General features: G+C 39.4%; 1 protein-coding gene across 11 annotated transcripts in view; it reads right to left on the minus strand.

The window, feature by feature from the left end:
• Positions 1 to 1,265: 1,265 nt before the first annotated feature.
• Positions 1,266 to 22,036, minus strand: part of Rimklb (ribosomal modification protein rimK like family member B) — a 39,493-nt gene continuing 18,722 nt past the window's right edge. For 4 of the 11 annotated variants that reach the window (XM_076567897.1, XM_076567896.1, XM_076567898.1 and 1 more), the window contains exons 3-9: positions 20,741 to 20,971; positions 17,993 to 18,079; positions 16,516 to 16,719; positions 8,613 to 12,927; positions 6,494 to 6,571; positions 5,888 to 6,051; positions 1,266 to 1,422 (exon numbers count right to left, since the gene is read on the minus strand). In XM_076567897.1, coding sequence (XP_076424012.1) covers positions 12,461 to 12,927; positions 16,516 to 16,719; positions 17,993 to 18,079; positions 20,741 to 20,971 — 989 coding nt within the window. In that variant the 3' untranslated portion in view covers positions 1,266 to 1,422; positions 5,888 to 6,051; positions 6,494 to 6,571; positions 8,613 to 12,460. The remainder of the gene's footprint in view (positions 1,423 to 5,887; positions 6,052 to 6,493; positions 6,572 to 8,612; positions 12,928 to 16,515; positions 16,720 to 17,992; positions 18,080 to 20,740; positions 20,972 to 22,036) is intronic. The other 7 variants (XM_076567900.1, XM_076567899.1, XM_006994227.4 and 4 more) reach the window with 4 other exon arrangements.

Here is a 22,036-nt window from a genome sequence, read left to right on the forward strand (position 1 = left end):
TGGCAACCCCAGGCTCAGTCTATTAAGTTACAGCATCTACATGAGAAATCATTTCAGTGCTGTGATATTGCTGGTTCTGGGATACTTCTCACTGGACTGCTAATAATGGCCTGCTGCTTCAGGGTTCCACTGATCTGTATTGCTGTACTGTTAACCAGCCGGTTAACATCAGGGCATGCCTGTGAGGGATTTCCCAGATTGCATTAACTGAAGCACCCCTACCCTCTTCCCCCATGTACTAAATGAGGGCAGCACCATTCCAACGGAGTCCTTGACTGAATCAAAAGCAAGCAGACACCAGCACTCAGGATGCACATACCCCGCACTCGCCTCCCCTGCTGTGCTTCATACCCCTTTGCACACACATACAAACACCCTAACCCCGACCCCCTGCTTGAGCTACTTTGGTTGGGTGTTGTCACAGCAACAAGAATGGTAATCAGTGTACACAGGGTTGTCTCACCATCACACTCTTCATTTTCTCACAACAGTCCATTTGCTTCTATCAGTAACTTCTGAAATGCCTTGTTCCATTCTTAGTAACTTTCACTTTGAAGCAAATGTCTGACCTGTTGGCATGTCCTTAAGATTCTAAGAACTGAAACAGAAACACCAATCTTAGGAATACATTTATTTCAGTGGTAGAGTGCTTGCCAATATGGGCAAGACCCTATGTTGAAGTTCAGCAAATTAAATAATTCAGTAGTTTTGAATTAGTTATCAATAACCAAATGTATAAGATTGACAGTGTTAAACATTCAACAATAGGTGAAGTGCTACACCATATTCTAGTAATCTTTACATATTAATCTAACTAAATTCATTTACTTTCTTTTGAAATAAATACTCTACATCATGGAGAGAGATGTGTCCAAAGGCCATGTAACCATTAAGTGCTAGAATTGAAATCTGAGACAGTATGACCATTCCTTTCAGAGATTAACAACCACAGCAGCGATTCGGCATGATCATTCAGTGTTGAAGGAAAGGGACCCAGAGGAAATTATCCAACACCGCTATAGTACCTGCCTATGTGTCAAAAGGAGTATTCCCGTCAGAAGGAAAGAATGTAAGACTTCATTTGCCTAAGACAACTAGTGGGAAGAATAAAAGAACTCGGTTGAGTCTAGTATCCTGGACTAATGTGAATAGCACCTATGATGGAGTGGGTAGTTGAGTCTAGTATCCTGGACTAATGTGAACAGCACCTATGATGGAGTGGGTAGAGATAATAGCTGCTAAAAGAACAAGGCACAGTCCATGTGTTTCATTTCCATTCAGTGCTTTTATTTTAGAAAAAGAAACCACACTGAATCCAACAAGGTAGAACTACTGGCTTCTTATTCTGTGTTATTCTTCCACTTTAAACAGTGAACTCCAATCTGTCTTCATCCAGAATAGCACTGGTTATTTTAAGAGAACCTGGGGAAAAACAAAATTCACTGAAATCACAGATTAAGTCTCTGTCACGGGGATAAGGGAAAAAAGAAAAAGGAAGGACAGGAAGCCAACCAACATTACAATATATACAAATTGTACTTCAATTTTTTGTTATTTCCATTCTTTGACTTGGTGATCTGAGTTAACAAAGACATATACTCTAATTATAACTTGGAAAATAGTTAATGTTCCTAACATTTTAGTGAGCATAACTATTACTACTATAAATACAGTTCTTTTATTTTCTCCAGAAGAAACTCTTCTAAATCCAGAATACGCACATGGATCCGCAGTACTGCCAATGGGCTGCCCAGAGCTGCACCTTCCATCTCAGCACTCGGGTACTGAGGCAGGATGGCCTGCCAGCTCCAGGTACCGAAGCAACACAATGAGTGACTCGCCACCCAGGCTACACAAGACTCCAGCTCACAAAACTGAGATGCTACCAAAAAAAGCATAGTACTGCAGCTTTTTTTAAAACTTTGCTTTTTTCCTTTCCTACAGTTTATAACTTATTTTAAGCAGATTATCTAGTTAAGCATGTTTTCTCAGAGATTAAAATAACCAACAGGGGAGCTAGAGAGATAGCTCCATGGTTAAGAGCACTGACTACTCCTCCGGAGGACCCGGGTTCAATTCCCAGCATCCATATGGGAGCCACAAGTATCTGTACCTCCAGTTGCAGGGGATCCCACACCCTCACACAGAATACATGTAGGTAAAACACCAATGTACACAAAATAAAAATAAATTGTTTAAAAAATAAAGATACCCAACAGGAATAATTTTTAATTTATAAAACTCAAATCCAATCTGAGGTACTGAATGGTCATAATATTTTAAAACTAGCATCACAGTCTTATTAGTATTCTTTTTGTTTTGTTTTGTTTTGGAGACAGGGTTTCTCTGTAGCTTTGGAGTCTGTCCTGGAACTCCCTCTGTAGCCCAGGCTGGCCTCAAACTCAGAGATCCGCCTGCCTCTGCCTCCCGAGTGCTGGGATTAAAGGTGTGCGCCACCACCACCTGGTTAGTATTATTTCTTAACAGTGCTGTTAGAGAGGAAAGTGTGGTTGTAGTCAGAACTGTGCCAGCACAAGAAACTGAAGCGGGAATGAAAACTCTTACAGATTAAATAAAATTACTGTACAAGGCCCCAAACAAAGTTCAACTTTAATTCTCTTACTCTTATCCCCTAAATTTTTAATACTTTATGTACAATAAATTTCATTTCAGATTAATATTCAAGTTGGTCATCTTTTTTAGCCCTGAATTTTTTTAACATTTCTATATACTAGCCAAAATTACTGATTGGGACATAACTATTTAGGGCAGTAAAATATTTTCCAACGTTAGGACAATTTTTTTAAATACAGGTGGTATCACTTTAACACATTTTTTAGACAACAAAATTCACTGCATATTTAGACAGTTGTTCCACTGTTGTTACTATTCATCCTACTGACTCTGCTTGTCCCTCTTCTGGTTTTACAATCTACAATGAAAAGAAGGCACTTGAGAATATAGACTTCATCTCTGTGACAGTCTGAATCATTTTCTGGAATAGAATGGAATGTGCAAAAGAGAGGCAGGTTTCAGAGTAGGAATGCTTTCTCCTTAGAACAGAAATTCTAGAGAGCACAAAGGTGTCTTTGTATCTTTCCTTACCCTAAAGATTGTGTGTGTGTGTGTGCGTGCGCGCAATGCCCACCAAAGTTGAATCCTCTGGAGCTAGAGTTACAGGTGGTTGAGAGCCACCTGACATGAATGCTGGGAACTGAGTAAGAACCACACTCAGGTCTGGGAAGAATTGCTGAGCCAAGTAAACTTGAATGTCAACAGTAAATATGCATGCAAACACCCGAAGGTGTTCCTACAGCCATCTCAATAAGCTTTCTGAAAAGAACCCCATGCTTACCCTGGGTAAGGCCAGCTCCCATGCAGAGCAGGTGTCCAGTAACTACTGATGGAGTAAGTAGATATAATGTCAACTACAGAGTTGGGTTTCAGCTCTGGCTGAAATCTTGGGAAATCATTTTCTAATCTATTTCAATTATTATTGTGGCAGCTGGAGAGGTGGCTCAGCGGTTAAGGGCACTGGCTGCTCTTCCAGAGGTCCTGAGTTCAATTCCCAGCATCCACATGGTGGCTCATAACCATCCATAATGAGATCTGGTGCCCTCTTCTGGCATGCAGGCATACATGCAGGCAGAACATTGTATACATAATAAATAAACAAACAAATATTTTTTTAAAAATATTATTGTGTTCATTATGCAAGCACATGAACATGCAGAAATCAAAGGACAACTTTAGGGAGCTGGTTCTCTCCTTTCACCATGGGTTCCAGGGATAAAGTTCAAGTTCAGGAGTTAGAAGACTTGCCTAAAGACTTGAGATATAGCTCAATATGTAAAGGGGCTGGAGTGCAAGCCTGACTAACCTGAGTTTGAATTCAAGACTACATGAAGTAACTAATCTTTGCAAATGTCTATGGTAAGTATTTGTAAACCAGGAACTCGTTCTATTAGATTAGTAGGCGCCATCACCAATCACCCATCTCTGGATATCCTCTTTATTGTTGTATGACTTGAGAACATTATTTCCATATAACAAGGCCCTAATGAATGTGCTTCTGAGAAACATTATTCTCTATGGAAACACTGAGGCCCGTTAGTGTCACCACTGTTCTGTGCCATTCATCATGCACACGTCTGCACTTGATGGGAGAGCAGAGGATTAGGAGTTCAATGCCAGCCTGACATAAAACAAAACAAAAAAACAAACAAAAACAAAACAAACAAACAAGTTTTATCTGAAAAGCTAAACCTTCATCTCTAATACATAGGTTTCACAATGAGCAGAGCTCCTTTAGATTTAAAAATCAGGAGGTAAGGGGGGGGGGGGTTATGTGGCTCATGAGGCAGAGCTGCACAGAGACCCTTTCTCAACACCCCTGCCCCTACCAAAACAAAGGCAGGTTGAAGCCGAAGTCTAAAAAGGCTGGGCTTTACCTCAGTGGTGGAGCACTGGGTCAGCAATGAGGCCTGTGTGCACGTGAATAATGACGCATTGTCCTTTCATTTCTGTTAAAATCACTGTCGCCAGAAATAAAGATAGTCCATTTAAATGTTTACGTAAACAGGTCTGCTTATTAAGATTTGAGGGTTGGGGATTTAGCTCAGTGGTAGAGCGCTTGCCTAGCAAGGCCCTAGGTTCAGTCCTCAGCTTAAAAAAAAAAAAAAAAAAAAAAAAAAAGATTTGATTTAAAAAAAAAATTAAAAAAAAAAAAGATTTAAGAAAAAAAAGATTTGATTTTTTTACTCTTTAATTCTTGTAGACTTCAAAATCCCATTTACTTTCTTCTACTTAGCCTAGCCAAATTCTTGTCTAATCTTTCCCTTCTTCTCCATCCCCTTCCCTTTTTCTCTTCCTTCTTTTCTCTCATAGCTAATGCTGGTCTCAACTCACAATGCAGCCAAGGATGACCCTAAATCCCTGTTCCTTCTGCTTGTTTCCCAAGTTCTAGGATTACAGAAATGCAGTGCCACAGTGTCAATTCCTTAAACCTTAATTTAAAAAAAAAAAAAAAAAAAAGGAAAGACAGACATAGACGTGATGGCAGAGGAAGCCAGTTGGGCTCTTCTGTGAATGACATCAACCTGATCCATAGGGGTGAGTCAGCTAGGTCTACATACCCTGTATCTCAAAGCAAGAAAACAAACCACCCCCAAACAAAAGATTACATGCTTTTAATCCCAGCATTCTGGAGGCAGAGGCAGGTTGATCTCTGAGCTTAAGGCCAGCCCGGTCTACATAGTGAATTCCAGGACAACCAGGGCTATGTAGAGAGAGCCTGTCACAAAATAAAAAATCAGCAGGGCAACATTGGATAAAAAAAAAAAAAAAATCTTGAGGCAACAGGGAGAATAAGAGGGGGAAAAAGGAATGGGGAGGAGAGAGACACACACAAACACTGAAATGAGAAATAAAAAAGAGGAAAAGACTCAGAAACGTGAGCAGGAGAGAAGAACTGACAGGTCTGGAGAGAGAGAGAGAGAGATACCCCTGCCTCTGCCTCCCAAGTGCTGGAACTGAAGGCCTATATTACCACCACCCTGCTTAATTATTACATTCTTTATCTACCCTTCCAGCATTCCTACTAAAGGGGGAGGTCTTAACTCCATAAAAGAGTTTTTAAAAGAGAATTTATATTCTACATAATTTTTGCCATCATTAAAGGTCAATGTTTCAATGTATTGGGGATTTTGCATAGTGTTAGTATAAATTTTTCAAAACAGGGACTGATAATGCACCAGTAGGAACAGATTTAACCTAAAGTAAAGAATGACGGATACCCATGTTTACACACCACAACAGGCCACAACAATGCACCTTCCACAACACTGGTATCACACCAAAAGCACATTCCAGGTTGGAAATAACTTACCTTTCAGAGTAAGGAGGCAGCCATCCTAAATGCAGCTTTCATCTCTGCCCTTCCTTGCTCCACTCAGTACGTCACATGCTCTTTCTTCTCCTATGCAGGTTTAACGTCAACAGCCACTCTCAAGAGTTCCTTTCTCTGCTGCCACCTACCCGTTTATCTCTCTGCTGCAGCAGAAGGGCATATAGAAAAAGGCCTTGCTTATTGTTCAAATTAAACAAATGCTTTAACAATTCATATTTTAACACGTGAATCAACATTTTCAAATATTACCCATCCCACCTCAATAATCAGGAGAAAAAACCCCAATCATAGAAAACCAAATAACATATGATCAATGTTCATGCTAAGCTAGGAAAATTAAAAACAGAAAGAAAGGAAGAGGAATGATTATACACTCAGTGGTCGTTATCTCAAAGAGCCATGTTCTGTTTCATTGTTTTCCTTCCCTATGTATCCCTATGAGCTATAAATAAGTACATGATTTAACTAGGTAATCTACAACTCCTACAAATTCCAAACTCAGAGACTACCCAAAGAACCATGGAAGACACATCAATACAAAGCCTTTAAAGTAATTCTAGAAACTAAGGGTGTTAGGTGCTTTACCTGCTTGAGATTTCAATGTTCTGGACTGCTTATTGCTCAATGGCTCTGAATACAATAAAACACGAACACATACGCCACCTACATTTAAAATAGGGTAGCATTTGTATGCCCATATAAGCAATGGGTATTTTGTTTTGCAAAAGAGTTAATATTCATTAAGTCCCTTAGAAAGGGCTGAGCATGAATGTACATTTCCTTAAACTAATACATACATAAAAAAATTAGGGGGAAGGGAAGGAATGACAAAAATAATAGTTCTAAGAGAATTGGGAATTAACACAGCATGATGTCTAATGCTTTTTAAAAATCTAAGATTCACTTCTATTCCCATTCTTTGTCACTGGAGCCTACATTTGAAATTTTCTATTCGACACTAAGGAACTACATCCAAGAAGAGACTAGCAATAATAACAGCTTCCTTTTTCCACCCTCCCATTACCTTCTCCCCAATAGATGTACAGACTTGGCAATTTAAAACAATAACAAACACTGACATCAGCACCAAAGAGCTGGTCGACAGCAGCACTGCAATGACATCGCTTCCACTTTCTCATTCCTTCCCCCATCTCAAACCCCACCCTTTTGACCTCTGCATATGGGATGAGCCTGAGCAGGAGAAGTTGGAGATGTCAGGACTGCGCCGTTCCCACGGATGCTCCTAGAGGCCTGCTGTGCTTCTGGGAACTGAGGCACAGGGATGTCTGTCTGACTGAAACCTAAAACAACAACAGTTCACCCCACCCCTCATGTTCCCCAAATCCCAAATAGCAGCCAGGTAAATATACTATATGAGGTCCACCTAGTAAGTTTGAATACAATAAAATCAAGATTCCTTACAAGTCGGCAGTATTAATGGGGCATCAGAATAGGGGTTGTTAAAACTCTCTACAGCCTGTGCAATGCAAACATTCTACTGGTAGCCATTCTCGTAGGCCAGAGAACAAGTCTCCTGAAGGAGTCCTTCTCAGAACACCTCACACATCCCTGTAGGAGTGCAGGTGGAATTCCTGGACAAGTCAATTTCAGTTCAGTTCAACAGATAATCATCTTAAGATGCCAGAGGATGTCCCTACCCCATGTGTCAACTGAAGCACAGAATAGGCTAATCATTTATTACATGCCTCTAGTTGAGGCCAGGGTTTCTTATTCACTAACCAGGTCTGCTGAATTCTTAGTGTAGGACATTACAAACTACCAGATAAAACTATGCAAAAAATAAAGGGAAGGTGCTGGCTACTGTCTCTGAAACCCTTTATTAAAGAGAGATTACTGCTCTAATGTAAAATATAAAGCTAGCTTTCAGAGTGAAAACCTTAGAAAGGACAGGGAAGGAGGAAACAGTAAGCAAACTGGGATGGACATAAAGGAAAGTGGTATCTAACAGAAGACTACCAAACTGTACAAACTATTTCCATTCTGCCACTAACTTTGTTTTATGACCCTGGCTAATCTGGTTAACCATGCTGTGCTTCAGAAATGCTACCCTGTATGTTCCAATCTATACAATGTATACTCTTTAGAATTTGAGAGTCTTCGGCTATTCACATACATCTGTTAGGACTACTGGATCAGAAAGGCTAGTGATCACTTCTAAGGTGACTAAAAAGCTCTATTGGTTTCACAAGCCCCGTGCACGTCACTAAGGCCAACTGGATGCAGTGTACTTAAACCATATATATAACCTAGAACCTAGTTTACTTTACACAACTCTAGTTTTCCATACCTGTCAACTCCTAATTGATGTCTTTAAAGTGTGAGCTCACTGTGTATTCCGAACACCAACCCCTGAAAAAGCTTAAGCCAGAGTAGCACAATGGAAGAGACAAACAAACCCACAACAAAACAAAGCCGAAGTCACACTCTGAAAACTTATTATAGACATATATGCAAGGAATGGACTATCTAAACAGCTAAATGAAATCCCAAATGCTGAGTTCATCCCAATCGATTCAAACTTTATCCCACAAACTCTTCTTTAAATTATTTCTACCATAGTTATACATTATTTGTAAAAATCAAGTTATGATAAACTCATGTTTGCCTTTAAAGTGTTACAGAAAGAAAACTTAGAACAGTAGAACGTTAGCCTTCTGAAGGAAATAAAGGAGAGTCCAATTACCTGCCAGCAGGCTGGGCTGTGCCTGGTCCGAGCCGCTGCACTTAGCACCCACTGCACAGCTGCATTATTGGGGGAGGGGAAGTTTAGAAGGGCACTGACCCCAAAGCTCTCAAAACTTCTCACTCATCATCAGGAGGGGGGAAGAAGGAAAGTGTTTTCTCTGAGTATTTTTTGTTTGTTTGTATTTGTATATTTTGGCTCCTGAAAAGGCTGGCAAAGAACAGTAACAGTGCAAGCAATTAGAATATTTCTTCAAAAACAATTTTTAAAATGTAAAACATTAAGGAATTTTTAAAAACCAAACTTTTTGTTAACATGGAAAAAAAAGTCACCAGAGTTAGGCAGCCATCCCAGGAGGCATGGCAAAGTGCATTGGGATAAAGGAAATAAAATACTACACAAACCCCCAAACCAAAACAAAATGAAAACATTTCCAATCTAATCTGGAATACTAGATGATTCCAACAGCAGACTTCTGTCCATCACTAAACATTCCAAATCCAAGGGACCTAGACTGTATTTTATGTGAAACTTTTTTCTTTTTAAGAAACAAAAGAAAGCAGTGACCCTGGTTATAAATCCTACGATGTATTACATCCTAGCACAACAGAAGCCAATGTGAATAAAGCGAACAAACAGACAAACAAACAGCGGCAGAGGTTACCTGTCTGAGCACCTACATTTTCTTAGGAAGGGAGCGTGTCTCACCAGCCAAATAGCCCACAAACCTTCTCAAAACAGCGAACCAGGAGAAAAATATAACACAAGGTTTCATTTCACAATGTCTCTAACACCCCCAACCCCAAGCTAGGGGTTCACTGAAAAGAGGCTTGCTTTTCCATGTTTTCCTTCTTGAGAAAAAGGTGATGATTGACAGTCAGTGGCCGTCTCCATTGCCGTCAGTGCTTTTTCTTAAAGTCTGAGGAGTGCTTGATGAAAGCAAGTCTCTTGTTGGATTTTTTTCTAACGTTCCAGTTTCTTATTGACAGCATAAAGAAAGATTTCAAAGTTCATTGGAGAAAAGCCAGCAGAAATGACCAATTATAAGTATCAAAAGAAAAAATACTTATTAGAAATTTTAAGTGACATAGTTCATATGTATAGATAGATCATCTATAGAGTCCAATTTTCATTGCAGGTAACATAAAAACATGAGAATTATTAAAATACAATTAACAATTACAATTTTAACAGCATACAAAAAATTTACAGTAATTCAGATTTTGGCATGATTACACAGATTTGATAAATACATTTTTTCTCACAGGTGAAGATTATACAAAAGTTGTGAAAACAATTAGGAGGATAAGTCAACTATCACTCATTTCCTTTGAGTTCTCCTTCTTACCTTAATGCTCTTATTCTTACCTTAATTGAGAGAATTCAAGATGAGCAACCCTGTTAATTTCATCTACTGTGTGAGTATGATATCCAGAAGGTGGCTGGTGAAGGGCTACAGTTCACACTGGCTGATGCACAGTGGCTGCATGAACCGGGAGTGGAACTGCCAGTGAAAACTCCTTACAGAGCAGAGTGCTTGGTTGAGAATGGATAACTCTAATTTTCCTCTTTCTTTATCCCACCATAACAAGATGAACTTTTCAAATGAAGATGTTCTATTTGTTTTTAAATGCATGGTGTTACATGTGTATCATAATGTATGTGGCAACCAGATCTGATTTTAGGATCTGATTACACGATTGTTCATTTATTTCTCTATACCAAATAGTATGCACCCTCCAAAATATGATCATTCAGCAAAGTACCAAGTACTTTTATTCTGTTAGTGAATCAGAGGTACTTATGACTCCCAAGGACCCTGTGCAAATCAAATCGTGCAGATGCAATTAGAGTATCCTAAAGATAAATTAGAACTCTTTATGTATCTTTTTTCTGAGATGAAATGAGCGAGTTCACAGATTATAGGTACTATTCTATTTGTCAACAATCAACCTTTCACTCCATTTTAATATTATTTAATTCTATGAGGGAAACCAAGTTTTATTACATTCCTTTTTCAAATGGGGAAAACTGTACAGTTAATCATGATCAAACCTCTGTTGGAGCTGGATAATACTGATGTTTCATTATCACCTTCAAGTCTCTAAGTAGTGTCCAAGAAATTATGTTACAGTCCATGTGAAGGAAAGCAGCACTGGAGAGGTAAGAAAAGCTCGGGGAAGCTGCAGAGAATTTGCAGGGAGATGGAGCTTGCTGTTTAAAAAGTATGTTGAACCCTGTAGCATCGCCATCTTAACACATCTTCCAGACTCAATCACTGGAATAGCTTTATCCTTGTCTTAAAGGCTCATACTATATGCAGACTGGGGGCTTTCGTCAATTCAAAAAAGGAATATAGAGTGGTCAGTACTGAAGGCTTAAGGATAGGGCTATATGAGACTCAATTATGTTAAATAAATCGCATTAAAACATCCAGTCCACCTCCCTCTAAATCTTAAGTGTATAAAGAGAAAATGCACAGTCATAACATTAAATAAAAGCATGTAGCCTTAAGTCATATGCCAAACAGTCTACAAATAAAAACAAATAAAACACACACACACACACACACACACACACACACACACACAAAATGCCTAAGAAACATCTACTTTCCTATTGTCCTTAGGGGAGTATCTCTACACTATTGGAGTCTAAAGCAATTCAATTGTTTTCTTTCGTTTTAAGGAAAAAACTGCTTCCCATCATGCCATTCTCTAGAATCTATTCTTTGTTTGGTGTAAACAAAAAATAAAACACATACACTTGCATGCAACATATATATAAACCCTCCTAAAATGTGAAAAATGCAAATACAAAAAATAGCATTAAGAAATCATTTCAGCTTTATACCTAATGACCTTTACTTGCCTCCCCAAAATGATGTCCCTGTACTTATCCTTTAAATGTTCAACTCATCAAGAGAAAAGGGGGGCAAGAAGACTTTTAAATGTGTATGTTGAGTCAGTGTCTTGTTAACCAAAAAAGTAGCATTTTGTTTACTTTGGCCATTGTTAAAGATGAAGTCATAGAGCAAGGGATGTTACCAGCTTGTATTAAAAATGCAACATTAACAGAGCATATATCCTTCAAAAAAGACTAAAACACTAACAAATACAAGTCAATGCACAAACTTTAACTAGTGCAACTTTATCTACATTGAGTAAATGTTACTTTGTATACCAGACATTGCAATACTGTTCATTTCCCTTTCATCATGCAAACATGCCAATTTTGTTATTAAAAATCTTTATTGGATTAGAGTCACATTACCCTCCCACCCAAATTAAGGGGGAAAAAAACAAGGATGAACATGAAAATAAGAAGTCCCGGTCAGAGCCCCTTAAGAGTTCATAAACAATTATGTGCATTTAAATGCTAGCTGAGAGAAACGGCAGAATTTTCAGATTGCTACTAAAACATTTCTATTTTTAAGCAGATGTTTCCTCTTTACAAATCTTGAAACTGTGTGAAGTCATGCTACCAAGTACTTGAATCAAAACCATTCTACATAAAAACAAAAGCAAGAGACCATGGAAAAAGAAACTTTCAGGTTCCTCATGGCCTAAGAGCAGGGTTTTAGTCACTGAAAAGGTTAGCAAGAGAGCCTGCCATTTCTCTGTGTATCACCTATTTTTCCTTTCTGTAGACTCTGTGAATGAACCAGGTAAGTGTTACTATCCGAGGTCTCATCTATTTTCCCTTCTTCTAACCAATCTTACTATACCTTTCTCTCAACCTCCTGAGCATTCTCCATGAACAGCATTGCAAGTTGGTTAAGGGGGGAGGGGTGGGGGAGGGGAGACAGTTTTACAAGGGTTTTGTTGGTTAATTATTTACCGGTGGAGTCACTCCACCAGGAGTTTGATTTCATTGGCTAGCAGCTGGTTCATGTTGAACAGCCCCCCTGGGAGCTTGGTGAGCAGCTCTCGCTCGGTGGTACTTTCAGGGTCGCTATCGACAGAGCTGGAACTTGCGCTCATGTTGTCGACAGCAGTGCTGGCAGGGGGACCGAGCTCCGGCTCACTAGTCTCACTGGCCGTGGACACCACAGAGAGCAGGGACATGCGCCGGGTGAGCCGGCCAGCGGGCAGAAGGGAGGCAGCATAGTCTGCTATGACACCAGCTACATCTAGATTACAAGCCTTATCAAAGGCGATGAAACCTACATTTGCATTGGCCTCGCAGACACAGAAGGAGCCGTCATCTTTCATCAACAGGTCAATGCCACAGACATCCATCCCCAGGATATTAGACACCTGGATAGCTAGCTGCTTCCCTTGTTCACTCAAGGAGCACATCATCCCCACACCACCTGGCAAGGAAAAGGAGAGGTAGAAGAGGGTTACCAACTTCCGGAGTAGCATTAACACAGGCCTCTTCTAAATGGGTAATGAAACACCAACAACAACAACGCTAGTGTACAAATGGTTTGTTTTGTCCTAGTTAGACTAAAGCTTATTTATTTAATCTGGACTGCTCAGCCTCCTGAGTGCTGGCATTATAGGCATCCACTACCACCACTGGCTTAAAATTTAAGTTTTAAATCTGCCAGAACAGAGATTAAAGAAAAGTGAGAAAGAACTCCAAGACAAAGTCTTAGAAAGACATTCAACTTCCCTTAAGGTCTATCCTGTCTATAACATGGACCAGTGTCCCTCAACATCACAAACAAGGGTTTCCAGAACCTCCCATCCCCACCAGACACCAAAATCTACAAATGGTCACAAGCCCTTAACAGAGTTTGTAGTGCCTATAACCTGCTGTGTATTTTAAATCAGCTCTATAGTACAATACCTGATACAATGGGAACACACAAGAGTTGTTAAAATGTTATTGCTTAGGAACAATGATAATGTATGTTCAATACAGATGCAACCATTGTAGGCTCAACTTTCCATCCATAAACTCAATTCAAACAACACTCAAAGAGTGCCAGGGAGAGGATGAGGAGCCCATGAGACTCAAGTAGAGAAGGACTGACTAGTACTTGATTCCTGCCAACTTAGCACAGTGTTTGGCTTCTGCCAAGTTCTGCTTTCAGGAACTTTTAGGAAGCAACATACACACTGAGCTTTAGTCACCAACTCTGGACTATGGTTGTTTTTGTTTTTTTAATATTTTAAGTCCTCAGTTGAATCATTCCAGTCTGCAAATATGAAAGACTGTGTTTAAAATGTTTGTATAATTAGAACATCTGATTTTTTAAAAATAATTTACTTATTTTTATTTCATTCACATTTGTATTTTGCCTTCATGTATGTCTGTGTGAAGGTGTTGGACTCCCTGAAACTGGAGTTAAGGCAGTTATGAGCTGCCATGTGGGGACTGGGAATTGGACCCAGGTCCTCTGGAAGAACAGCCAGTACTCTTAACCACTGAGCCATCTCCCCAGTCCACCAGCTGGTTTTATATATAGCAAGTAGAGAAGCCTAGCGAATTTGTGAGTTTGAAGCAGCCTGGAATTCAGAGCAAGTTCCAGGCTAGCCAAGGCTTCATAGTGAGACTCTGTCTCAAAAATAATTTATTTAATACAGACACAAAACAGGGACAAGGGATGGGGTGCATACTGGGAACATGGCAATCCAAATATGGCACTCTTTCTTTATGGGTTCTATTCCTAAGAAAAAGGCTTCTGAGTCTTCAGATCACTAGCCAAACATATAGGTAAGGAATGAGCTTTGTTAGCATAGAGTGAGAGTAAGAAAACATAAGAGCATCCTCATGTGGGAAACTAGCTTCAAGAAGACTAGAAAGCAAAGAAAGAAGCCTGGCAAGACTTTGGGTGTAGCAGCTCTGAACATCCACAGGAATGTCATGCATAATGGCCAAAGTAGATAGGCAAATGAAGCTGAGTCCTCATTACCCAGAGGTTGGAAAGATAAGAAGAGTACAGGAACCAGTATGGTTTCCCAACAGCTGGAAGACTAAAGCAATACATGCTCAAAAAAAAAAAAAAAAAAAAAAAAAAAAAATCGACAAATAAGTCCAGGTGTGACAAGATAAATACCTAATACAAGAAAGAATATCCTAAAGAAATTCAAGTTCAACAACAATAATAAAAAGTTGTTTTTTTTTTAATTTTTGTTTTGTTTTTTGTTTTTCAAGACAGGGTTTCCCTGTGAAGCTCTGGCTGTCCTGAACTCAGACAAGGCTAGCCTTGAACTCAGAGATCCACCTGCCTCTGAAGTAGTGGAATTAAAGGCTTGCACCACCACCACCCAGCCAAAAAGAGATTTTCTGGAGCTAAAACAAAACTGATCAGCAACTCAACATTCCACAGAGGAAATGAAGGACAGCATGGTTGTTTTCCATTGGCACAGTGTTGAACCTGAATCTACTGCTGTTTCAGCAGTCACTGTGTCTCTGAAGTCACTTTCATGTTCTGCTGGATCTGCCTCCTGCCGCTGCCACCAAATGTAGTTTTAACTAAACCTCTATTGTTCTATTTATTAATAATACTCAGGAGTCAGAGCCTAGGATGAAAACCCCCTAGCCCAGAAAGGTTGAGGAACAACTAACTGACCTTCCCTCTTCACTGCTATCTCAGAAAGGGAGCAACCTTTCACTCCACCAAACCAAAAAAGACCATTCCATGTAAAGTCCCTCCCTACTACTTCCTGGGCATTTCTCTGTCCATCTTCCAGACACCCCTGACTCTGATTACTTTCTGTCAACTAGTTGCTAGCTCCTCCTCCTAACCTCCAAGGATGATTTTATTTAATTAATGCAAATGCAAACTCGGGGTTCACAGTGTGATTGAATATCCCAAAACTTACAGTCGTTTGTGAAAGTTCAATCAGAGGAGCAGGGTGTGGTGAAAGGCAGTCTAGAGGCTGAGGCAAGAGGAGAGTTCAAGGCCAGCCTGAGCTATCCATCAAGACCCTGTCTCAAAACAGAACAACAAAAACCAAACAACCAAAAGAAAAGCAGAATTAATCCAATATAGGGAATATTTTTAAAGCACAGACAAAAAACTTAAAACGGAATCATTAAACAAAGTGGAAAGTCTGGGAATTAAATCAGAAAATAAATCTTCCAGAAGAATAATAAATAGATGGAGGAGAGGCGGTAACAAAGAGAGCAATGGGGAGGAGACACTGGAGAGATGACTCAGCAGTTGGGAACACTGATTGCTCTGACAGAGCCTGGATTCCCAGCACCCACATAGTAGCTCACAACTGTAACTGCATCTCTAGGGGATCCAATACCCTTTTCAGGCCTCTGTGGGCACATGGTGCACAGATAAAACACACACACACACACACACACACACACACACACACACACACACACACACACACACACACACACACAGAGCCAGGTGGTGGTGGTGCACACATTTAATCCCAGGATTTAGGAGGCAGAGGCAGATGGATCTCTGAGTTAAAGGCCAGCCAGGGTTACACAGAAAAACCCTGTCTCCAAAAACCAAATCAAACAAACAAAAAACACTTTATAACGAACAACAGAAAATTTCTAGAACTTGTAGAGCTTATTAAAATCCAAGTTAACAGGGGGAATGGTAGCCAGGTGTGGGATCAATCACATGCCTTTAATCCCAGCACTGGATGACGTGACAAGGCCCACTTTGACGGCTCAGTAGTTAAAAGCACTTGTTGCTCCTGCAGAGGTCCTAAGGTGACAAGGGGACCAATGGAAGAAGAGAGAGGCAAGGCAAGTAGAAGGGGCTGTGTATGAGGAATATGCTAAATACAATATATACATGCATGAAAAGCTTGACAGAAATGGAAAAATTTAAGTTATCACAAAAAATAAATTCATAATCAGTGAAATCTAATTCAATAAGGAGAAAACCAACAATGACAGTAGGGCTACAATTTCCATGTGGAAAGCATGTTCACTTTATATACCAACAGAAAGGCTCTGCATTTGTCTTTACCTAGTGAACAATTGCTTTGCATCCTTCCATCTGTCGAACAACGTAACATGGTGCCAACAACGCGGCCTCCCACAACAATGACTCGCACATCCCTTCCATGAGACTCTTGAATGTATTTCTGGAACAGATATGGAGCTTCATGCCGAATAAGATGGCTTAGATCAGCTAAATGATGTTTATCTCGTGCCAAGAAAACAGCTTTGCCTAGGATTTAAAAAGAATAAAAATATACAACACATGCAAGTCATGAAATTGTGGATAGTGATAAATACACATTCTTGGGTTCCATATACTCTTTTAGAAGCAATTATACTTGTGTGTTTTTAAAGTATTCTTTGCTATAAGTATTGACTAAAGTGATTTAATTATGATTTGTAAGACAATGTGAAAATATATGGGGTCAAACTTAATAATCATCTATTATTTCCCCAAACAAATTCTTGTGGCTAACTATTTCATTTTGGGTTTATGAGAAAGAGGAGCTACATTGTATTCCTCCAAAGATTAGCCAATGTTAACCTCATTCTTTAGCAAACCCTTTCCCTCTGAGTTAAAATACACATATATTATTACATATTAACATTCTATGATTACAATACACTAACATAGCAGTATCATAGACTTAAATGTTTCTGAATTCTCCAATCTGTTCCTTGCTCTATTTTTATTCCAAAGGAGGTACGTCTTTTTTTAAAAATAATTTTTTTTTTATGGTCACTGGAGTTTTGCCTGCATGTATGTTTGTGTGAAGGTGTCAGATACTCTGGAACTGGAGTAATCGATTGTTGTGAGCTGCATGTGGATACTGGGAATTGAACCCAGGTCCTTCGGAAGATATAAAGTCAAAGGTTTTTTGAACACAATTAAGTGGTACTAGCTTCAAAGTAGCTTTAGATTAGACCAGGTGCCTTGCTAATGGTTTTTAAGATAAACTATTCCTAGAAAAAGCAGTCTAGTTCACAAGGACAGACTAGCCAGCTGTCTGATTTGTTGAACCAAGGTGCAAAGCAACCTAATTGCTGTGCCAGTCTTTCTTGTTAGGTCTGGCTGATAACCCAGGACCATGGTTAACTCTCTGCACAAATTCCTAACCTCAGTTTTATGATACAGGTATGTAACTTGAAGACTCCAAGTTCAGCTAACTAAGTTTCATTTTTTTACAATCTAAAGTTGCACTCAGGACAGAAAAATATATTTTAAGATTTAAAATGCTTTTAATTTCACTGTGCCTTGGAGAGTGCCAAATGAGCTTGTGTTAAGAAAATTAAGAGACTATGCATTGCTGAAATGAAACATTAATTTGAGATCTAGTCATGCATGTTTTATCTCTACCATAACCTCTAAACAGAAATTGCATCTCACCAAAGTGAACTTGTAGAAATCTTTTACACGTTTGTGGTCTCAAACACTTGTTGGTTGCTCTTAAATTGTTAATTTGCAACAGCAATTTCAAAACTATGTAGCAAATTTTACGCACCTCTATGACCCCGAGTGTTCTTCACCACCATTGGGAACTCCAACACTTCTGCTTCGTCAATCATTTTAGCAAAGTTTTCATGGCCACCTGGTTTGAGACAAAATAAATTTAAGACTAATAGCAAAAGTATGCTGGGACCAATTTTAAAGCACAGGACAAGGGAGGTGAAAGCAAAAGACTGATGACTAATTTCTGTTTGTCTTGAAGAAATTACGTATAAATGACTACCTATTGAAAACAGCACCTTTGGGGGATAGAAAGGTGGCTCAGTAGTTAAAAGCCCTAGCTACACTTCATGATGACCTAGTTCAATTCCCAGCACCCACACAACAGTTCTCAACTGTCCAAAACTCCAGCTGCAGAGGATCCAACACCCATTTCTGGTCTCCACAAACATCACTCACCTGGTGCCCAGACATACATGCAGATAAAACACCCATACACATAAAATAATTTTAAAAATTTAAGAACTACACGGGTGTGTGTGTGTGTGTGTGTGTGTGTGTGTATGAGTGAGTGAGTGTGTGTGTGTGTGAGAGAGAGAGAGAGAGAGAGAGAGAGAGAGAGAGAGAGAGAGAGATATTAATTAATTAATTATCTACACCTATATCTTAAAGTGTTTTCCTCTAGTGGTTACATGGTTTCAGGTCTCACACTAAGATTCTGATCATTTCTGAAATGATTTTTCTGCAGGGTGAGATAGATTTAGTTTCTTCTACTTGTGGCTATCTAGATTTCCCAGCAGGCAATGGTCTGTCTTTTCTCCAGTGCACGTTCTTGGCCATCCTTTCTGTGAGAGTCAGACGGCTGTACTAAATGAGTCTGAGTCCTCTGTTGTATCCCATAAGCACATCTGTTCTAGTGTCAGTGCTTCTGTTTGCAGCAGCAAGGATTTAACCCACAGTCTCATTTATGCTAAGCACCCAAAGATCAACTGAGCTCTATCTCCAGCCCTCTTTTCATTTCTTACTCTAGACAAAGTTTCACTAAGTTGCCAAACTGGACCTGAACTCACTCTGTAGTCCAAGCTGTGCTTTAACATGTGATTCCCCTGCCTCCACCTCCTGTGTAGCTGGGATTACTGGCCTGTACCACTAGGTCCAGTATAGTTTTGCTTTTTGTTTTGTGGAGTTTTTTTTTGCTTTGTTTTGTTTTTTGGTTATACGAAACTGGGTTTCTCTATGTAGCCCTGACTGTCCTGGAACTCGCTATGTAAAGAGACCCGCCCGCCTCTGCCTCCTGAGTGCTGGGACTAAAGACACATTCATTCCACGCCTGGCCACTCTTACTTGCGTCTTACTGTTTCCACTGCTCAGAAGAAAATGACAGAGCAGCAAACTGAGGGGAACTGTCTGTAAGTGTAAAAACAATCAGTACGATCACAGAAAAAACTAAGACAGGAAAAGGCCTGGGGACACCAGTACAATAGGAACAATTTGCAATTTACTGAATTAAGATTATCCACTTATAAAATTTTAATCCCTCACCATTAAAGGTACAATTTACTAGCTAGTGAGCCCTTTTCTCCTTCCCAAACTAAAACCCCAAGAGCATTAGAAAATCAGCCTTTAAGTGATTCACACTAATTTTGTCCTATGTAAATACTAAAAGCAGTAATTATATAAACGCACACATATGGGGTTCTGTTCTTTATAGTAAGATAAGGAATTCATTTTAAAACCTCATTAAATTTCCAAGTATTCTATTGAACATTATTTGAAGAAATGCTTTTGTAGAAAACTATTATTTTTGTAGAAAGCTGGGTGTGGTGGCACAATCCTGTAATTCTAGCACTAAAGAAGGAAAGGCTGGAGGATTTGAAGAATACCTGATCTACACAGCAAGTTCAAGGCCAACAGCCTCGAACAAACAAAATATTAACAAAAAAAAAAAAAAAAAAGAAAAAGAAAAGCATATCATTCTCATATCATTCTTTTCCAAATGGAAGGGCAGAAAATTAGCATAATATTTATAGCAGTGTTACTCAAAATGTGCCTCTTGTGACACATTTGTTATTGGCAGGTGATCAAGTCCAAAAGGATTGGAAACTTTTTCAGTTTATTGGCTGTATAAATTACTATATTTCACTTTAGTATTAATGCACATCAAACTGACTTAAAATGACCCTTTGTCAGAGAACAGTTGAGTGCTACTTTAAAGCATACTGCCCATCTTCTTTAATGAGGTCATTTTCTTAAAGAGTATGAAAATGATAACAAAGACATAAAACAGAAATACTGAACAGCTGTCTTTTACCTCAAACCCAAGACCTGTGGGCTAATTTCTGGCCTACTGTTTGATTTTACAAGAAAGTTTTATTGGAATAGAGATATAATTGTTTAAACGTTATAGTTAGCATCAGTTATTTATTCTACCAGTTAAATATGGAATACTAAACACTTTACTATGTTTCTCTGTGTGTGTACGACGCATGCATTAATGTATGTGTACGTCAGAAGGATGCTAGGTGTCTTGATCTAGCACTAGAAAGTGCTTTATTCCCCAAGATAGGGTCTCTCACTGAAAGTGGAGCTGACAACCAGCAACACCCAGTGATCTTCCTGTCCACCATCCACAGCAGTGTGGTTATAGGACACATGGCTATACCCATCTTTTACGTGAGTGCCAGAGATCTGAACTCAGATTCTCATGTTTGTGAAGCAAGCACTCTTCACAAGATGACTACCTGTTGAGTCATCTCTCTAGGCCCCCTCCCCCTCAATTATACATTCTCATTTGTGATCTCACCATAAGAAAAAGTATCTGGCAGAGGTACACCATGGCCTGCTAACTCTTGAAATGTCCAGAATTTATTAACACAGTTCAGGATAGCTTGAGGTCGGTTCATCAATCGGCACCCCATTTTCTCTAGGTGGCGCAAAACAGTAATATCACTATCACTCTGCACCCATGGGGTTGGAACTCTGACTACCACCACCTGTGGGTAGGCAGAGATTAGCTCTCCATTGATCCGTAGACCTGAAAAAAGAAATAATAAAGAAGTTAAAACCGCCGGGCGGTGGTGGCGCATGCCTTTAATCCCAGCACTCGGGAGGCAGAGGCAGGCGGATCTCTGTGAGTTGGAGGCCAGAAACCCTGTCTCGAAAAACCAAAAAAAAAAAAAAAAAAAAAAAAAAAAAAAAGTTAAAACCACTGGAAGGAGTATGCAACACAAAAGAGGAAGGACATGGTGGCTCAATCCAGCAATTCTATCACTTATGAGACTGAGGCAGAAGAATCTCTAGGCGTTCAAGGCCAGGACTAGAGAATGAGGTCCTAGTTTTTCTTTGTAAGTTCTTTTATGTAATTTATTTATAATTTAGAAAAAGTTAGATTCAATGTAATTCCAACCAAAATCCCCATCTCATTCTTCACAAAATAGAAAAAACTATCCAAAAACTCTTATGGAACCACGAAACAACAACAAAGATGTTCACTGTCCCTACCAATTAGGAAAATAACAAAACAATAGTTAGAAAATGGAAATAACCTGAATGTCCTTCAACCAACAAATAGTTAATGAAAATGTGGTATATGCACACTGTGGAATGCTTTTCTGCAGTAAAAAACAAAAATGAAATAATGAACTTTGTGGGAAAATAATGAAACTAAGATCATATTGAGAAAAAATTGCATCTTCTCTCTTAGCTGAGCCTTCCAGCTCCAAATCTTCCAGCTCCAAATCCAAATGTGACTACATTTTCCAGAGTAACCACAAGAAACCAGGAAAGTAAAAAAGGGTTCACTGCCAGAGTGGAGGGTGGGGTAGGGAGCAATAAAGTGGGGAATAGCAGAGTACAGACAACTGCATCAGGGGCATGGGAAAAACAAGATGGGGCTCTAATTAGGGAAGAAGGAAGACAGTCACAGTAGAAAGAGAGGGGAGGGGAATAATGGTTAAGGGTGTCTGAAAACGCCATAAGGAATCATACTATTAGTGATCAAGAAAAGCCTATAGGATTCATGTGTTTAGGTATAAATATACATATATAGTTTAAATAAAATTTTCTTATCTGGGCTGACAATGCTCCCTCCTAGAGGCAA

This window comes from Peromyscus maniculatus, chromosome 3, assembly GCF_049852395.1.
Source record: "Peromyscus maniculatus bairdii isolate BWxNUB_F1_BW_parent chromosome 3, HU_Pman_BW_mat_3.1, whole genome shotgun sequence".
NCBI lineage: Eukaryota > Metazoa > Chordata > Mammalia > Rodentia > Cricetidae > Peromyscus > Peromyscus maniculatus.